Below are 5905 nucleotides of genomic sequence, written 5' to 3'. Positions count from 1 at the left end.
CCCCCCCCCCCCCCCCCCAAAAAAACCAGCCCCGTTCGAAGACTGCAGTGGAGTCTAAAGAATTCATATTTTACGTTAAAGATAGTACTATTTGGAAATGTAGCCATTGCCTTCATAGAGTAAAACATATCTGAAAACTGACATGGAAGAAATAGAAATTTCTGTAATCAGATTGCTAGTCATAAAAATTCGAATTTACCTTTCTTTTATCAAAATCTGTCTGTATGTTGTAAAATACAGAAATCTGCTTAAAACAATAGGGCGCAAAATCAGTTGAATGTCATCGAAAATTCATATCCCGATGTTTTCTGGTTATCTTAGTGTTTATCCATTCCAAATGGTGCATAAACTTACATAGCTAGCGATAGTTAGAGAATACACACACACGTAAACACAAAATGCCCATCTTTCATTTGCCCCTCTTCTAGACAATAGACAAGAGACAAAAAAATACACCTGCAAGAAAGAGTGCACCAAATATATTACGTATCTTGAAACGGTTCGAGTGTTTCATTTGTATTTATAGGAACTTAAGAGAAGTCAGAAAATCACGAAAACCCACCAGTGTTGCTAGCCTGGTCCTTGTCCTGGTCCTGCTGCCGTCCCGGCATGATGACAGCTTACAGGTCTCCGTACAGCACAAACGCACCAAACTCCTGGTATGGGGCTCGTTGACTGAACTACAAATCGAAACCAAAGCATGGGCCCTACTGAACAAATTGAAAAAAAAATCAGATGAAAGCTAAAATTCCAATTGAATGAGATGATGTCATCGTACTTTCGATGTTGTCACCGTAGACAAATCAGGTGAGTTCGTAGATGACTTTAATAGTGATAGTTTCAGAGAAACTTGCATATTTATATATGACGTAAAACAAGCTTTGCAGGAGAATCGCGTGGTACATGCAAAACGTTGTCCCCCGTTATGTTTTTTCGATGTAAGTTTTGTTTTGCGACGATTGCTTCTACAGGAACGGTTATTGACAGCTTCTTTTTTTACCTCATTGTTATCTAATGCCCTATGATAAATCTCGATTGTGCTTCTACGATGTCAAGGATTTATTATATTTGTCAAAAAGGACATGTTTGCGGGTATGTCATATGTGTTTGTGACAGCGAGCAACAAAAATCTTTTTGCTTAATAAGTTGTCAAACTCATTTATCTATGAAAATGTTTCACAATTCATCTCCTACAGCATACTGTTTGATGGATTAGTATTCGTTTAATCTACCCTCAAAAATATCTACCTATTGAGACAAGTAGAAAGCCGTACTCTTGTCAAGTCAATTTAATTCTAACTGAAGTTGATGTGATTTACATGTTTTTCCATTATTTGACACTAGTGACGGCATCAGTCCAGAGTACCTAGGGCAATTTTGAAACTTGCGTTATTACGATGTAGCTATTAAGTTATTATGGTCATTAATTGTAAAGTTATCAGTGTAAAATGTTTACTTACGTTGTATTAATCTATCTATTTTTCCCATTACAACCCCCCCCCCCCCCATCTGGACCTCCGGGAAGAACGGCTAAGGCCGACAAGGCCATCCAGTTATTGATTGATTGGTTGATTGATCAGCCACACTGAGTTTGTGAAAACCCCTTCAACAGTACCACGCCGGTGTCTTTTATGTCTTTTTCTTGAGTCAGTGACAGAGTCCTGACGTAAACCCTTTCTCGGATGTATGAGTGAAAGTCAGTGATCATCTTCAGCTTCTCGTCGAAATGATACTTGAGTTTGGTGTGGTCCTTGTCGGAAGGAACGAGCTCATAGACATAGACCCAGTCGCAGAGGTGCATCGTCACAAAACCCCTGCAAAACAGAACGCAGTGCCATGGTTACCACCGACACCACACAATGACAAGATACTTACTATTCATCATCGACATCGATAACAACAATAGCAAAAATGGCTAAATTTCAGGAAAGACAGCTAACCTATAATCTGTATCTTTCAAATAGTATCTTTCACCAATGACACATTTCAAAACGGTGGGCGTCACACAGTTGGGGCGATACTTTTGGAAAATATTGGTGGAGAAATATGTTGCATTTGCTACTAAGAAAATATGGCTTCCCAGCTGTTACCTTCTACTTAGCCTACGGCCATGTTGACGGATGCAGCACCTGCCATACTAGTCGACTCGATACCTCACCAACCATACTCGAAAATACGTCACCGTTATTCCGTGAAATATACCAACTATAGTACGTCGGTACAACAACGTCTAGCATACGGCACAAAACAGATCCTAGACCTAAACAGGTGTATCTTCAAACGATCTTCCGGCACTCGGGTACTTCAAGAAAAGGTGGGTTTGCGTCATCATTTTACTCAAGCAGTTGTGATATCCTCTTGCGTGTGTTTTGGTGTTTACATTGTTCTACGCAAGGCAAAATTTTGTTACGTCCGTCCGGATATAAAAGCGGTAAATGTTTTACATTATCATTCCAAATATTGTTTTTAAAAAAAGGATTGTTCATGCTAAAATGACACAGACATAGTTGGAATTCTTTGCCATGTTTCCATATCTCTCAATGACAGTGTTATAAACGATGTACCATAGCGCTATAGCATACACCGCTTTGCCTACAACATATCTATTACAATGGAATACTCGTAGCCTACTTAACTGAGTAGAGTAGTAGAGTAGAGTAGACTTCTTTCGGTTGAGTAGGAGTTCACACCCCATGCTGGGTACATTTTTTATCCATTCTCTTGTAGATATTTCACCGGAGCTGTGATCGTCTGGCCAAAAGAGAAATTTTAACTTGGCAACTACGTGAACCAAATTGTCCGTCAGTTTGGAACCAAGTCGCCAGGTGGCGCCATGTACAGTCTAAAAATCCCCGTGAAGCATTCTGGAGAGAGGCTGATTGTAATAGAACGCTACCCCTCCAACTTCAGCATCCTCAAAGTGACTGTGATAGTCTCGTTGGTTTGGTTGTCTGTTGGGATCGTCATGTGGCAATTTGCGTTGCTTGATGAGACAAGTGGTGCAGTTCATCATGAAAACGCTAGTAGCGCTTCTGTTCACAAAGTCGGGACGGAACATCCAACAGAAGGGGAACAGCGAATTGACCGTGCGGAAAGTGAGAAAACTTCACAAAAAATACCAGCAGCGAAAATGGAGAAAGAGAAAATCGTTGTAAAGGTTAGTATAATGTTATGGAATGAACTTGGAATGAACTTAACGGGAAGGGAAGGGATAGTGAACTTGGAACCCATGACTGATCATGATTGTTTTGACCTCATTTTGACGGTATGAAACTAATTTGAATTTGGAATTTGCTTGTCGATCATCTTAGCTATGAATGTGTGTAGCCATTCTACCCTAGGGATTTAAGAAATTAATGAATTACATCAAACATCTTGAGTCAGTCAGCGTAATAAGCATCTATGTTGGTCCAACATCAACAAGGAACTCGCCAATACAAATTTTGCGACCGAATTAAATTTTAGGCCTTCCACAGGCTGTAATGACCAATACGTCACTGACACGTGACCACCGTCTTGAGGCATGACGTAAGTATTGAACAAAGTTTGTTTTTGTGTCAATTTTCTTGCCGTTGGAAAAGTACAAGATTTCATCAATTGAAACTTTCTTTTCAGAGAGAGGAGAAAAAAGAGCTAATCGACCCGACCCCACATCTAAAACGCCCGCCAGTTGACCCCACAGCTCCGGGGGAGGGAGGTCATGGGGTTAACCTTCAACCTTCGACCCCGGAAGAGAAAAGACTTTATAAAGAGGGGCTGAAAAATAACTCCTTCAACGCATGGGCGAGCAGCAAAATATCTCTCCACCGGAGTCTGCCGGATCTCAGACACAGGCTGTTAGTGAATTGTTTTACTTATCCATTTTTTAAAAATAGATTTTAATCCCGAGAATTAAGATAAGAATTGATGATAAAGAATTAGAATCAACACTAATATCACACCGTCCACACGAGGTAAACAAATTAAGTTTCCCAATTGTGCCCTAATGCAGAGCCCAACACACACACACGCACAAACTGACACACAAACTGACACACACACACACACAAGCACACACACAAACACACATACACGCACGCGCGCACGCACGCACATATGCATACACGCACACACACACACATGCACATATGCATACGCAAATCCAGATATGACAACGATACTAAACCACAGGCTCCGCTCCTGAGGCGTCGCCAAAAAAGATACAACAGCAACACAGTGACCGAAAAAATGGCGGACACGCCCAACTACTGTCTTTCTTATCAATTATTATCGCTATCGTGAAGATGTTCATCATTTATACAGGTGTAAACAAAAGCAGTTTTTCCGGCCCTTACCTCAAACCTCTGTCATCATCATCTTCTACAACGAGGCGTGGTCCACTCTGCTGCGCACGGTGCACAGCGTGTTAGAAGCGTCCCCTGCCGAGCTGCTGCGGGAAGTCATCCTGGTGGACGACTGCAGTACGTTTGGTAAGGAATACTAGTAGTTATTCTCCAAGTAGATGTTCGGCTGCGGCTGCTCTTTGACGTGTTTAGGTGTCTTCATTGAGCTTTTTATTTTGTACAGTTTTCTTTATCTCTCTAGCGCTGAAGTACCAAGGGAAGCTGCTAGGGGGTAAATATCTAATAATTTCCAGCTTTCGTTACACCCTACCAAGTACCAACACACCAAGTATGAAACCAATCCATTCAGCCATTCTTGAATTATATTTTTCACGGATACACACACACACAGAGAGAGAGAGAGAGCGAGAGAGAGAGAAACGCTAGTGAAAATATAACCTTCATGTCATTTCATGGAGGTAACAATATGTCCTAATAGGTAACAAAATACATTCCAGATCACCTAAAGGCTCCATTGGAGGCGTACCTGTCGACACTCCCCCAGGTGCGACTTGTGCGCAGCCCGGAGCGGCAGGGGCTGATCAGGGCCCGTCTACTGGGGGCCTTACACGCAAGAGGAGAGGTAATTCTTTTTTGGCTACGCCTCACAGGCGGAGCCTCTTAGACTCCTTTTGTTCGACCATAAAACAGTCAAGGAGAAATTATTGGTTATTGTTTATTAACTCCTTTAGTTGTTAACAGCTTTTTACAACCTGTTAAAGAAAACAGGGAGAGGTAGATACGTCTATGAAGGAAGGGGGAAGGAGATGATGATTCTTATCCTCTCCTGTCTTTTTTCCTAGCTAGCTTTATCTTCTCTCTCTGCTGATAACGGGGACTTGTGTAGGCCAAGGCAGAGAAAAAATCATTTTGGTAACGCCCCAGGGGCGTCTCTACATACTGTTTTTATCTGTAGATTGCTTTCCGCGTCAGCTGTGGGTTAGAATACTCGCCGAAGGCCAAAGCGTCTGTGGAATACTCACACTGATTTTCATCGGAAATTTACCTTCCTTACCACTTTCAACACTACGTACTCTCCCCTCACTTATTCGTCTAGGCACTTAGTTTATAATATAACGTAGTCGTAGAGGAAGTAGTAGCAATAGTAGTAGTAGTAGGTATCCTTCTTTCTTTGCAGATGGTGGTATTGCTTTTTTTGAAGTCACGGTGGTTGGCACGTCTGCTATGACTCTGCACTGCAGGCCGATCCTGGCATGGCAGTCACGGCCGCAGTTAGGACATAGTACAACGTACACATGTACATACTGTTGTAGGGGCCATTCTGAAGGGGCTAGAGTTTGCTCCCTGGGCCTGGGACTTTTTCAGGGATATTTTTTGTGCTAGGGTTCCCTAGGACGTCTAAGTTATAGGAGTGTTATCCCTAAGTCTCTGTGCAGGCTTTTACTTCCCCGTGGTTTTGAAGTTTACATATTTGACGATAATTTTCGTACCTGCGCCTAGGTCCTGACGTTTCTGGACTCGCACTGTGAGTGCATGCACGGGTGGCTGGAACCGCAGTTGGA

At 42.2% G+C, this 5905-nt stretch overlaps 2 protein-coding genes across 2 annotated transcripts in view; one reads left to right on the top strand and one right to left on the bottom strand.

Annotated features, from left to right (window-relative positions):
- The window catches only part of LOC118430069 (C-type lectin BpLec-like), a 7467-nt gene extending 6856 nt beyond the window's left edge, over positions 1-611 (bottom strand). Inside the window, exon 1 of the mRNA XM_035840778.1 lies at positions 563-611. Coding sequence (XP_035696671.1) covers positions 563-611 — 49 coding nt within the window. The remainder of the gene's footprint in view (positions 1-562) is intronic.
- A 1551-nt stretch (positions 612-2162) lies between these two features.
- The window catches only part of LOC118430068 (polypeptide N-acetylgalactosaminyltransferase 12-like), a 10668-nt gene continuing 6925 nt past the window's right edge, over positions 2163-5905 (top strand). The window contains exons 1-6 of the mRNA XM_035840777.1: positions 2163-2314; positions 2728-3157; positions 3616-3836; positions 4303-4469; positions 4841-4965; positions 5844-5899. Of these exons, the coding sequence (XP_035696670.1) occupies positions 2834-3157; positions 3616-3836; positions 4303-4469; positions 4841-4965; positions 5844-5899 (893 nt within the window). The 5' untranslated portion in view covers positions 2163-2314; positions 2728-2833. The remainder of the gene's footprint in view (positions 2315-2727; positions 3158-3615; positions 3837-4302; positions 4470-4840; positions 4966-5843; positions 5900-5905) is intronic.

This window comes from Branchiostoma floridae, chromosome 14, assembly GCF_000003815.2.
Source record: "Branchiostoma floridae strain S238N-H82 chromosome 14, Bfl_VNyyK, whole genome shotgun sequence".
Lineage (NCBI taxonomy): Eukaryota > Metazoa > Chordata > Leptocardii > Amphioxiformes > Branchiostomatidae > Branchiostoma > Branchiostoma floridae.
The sequence above is the reverse complement of the archived record's forward strand: the minus strand, read 5'-3'. Positions and strand labels throughout refer to the sequence as shown.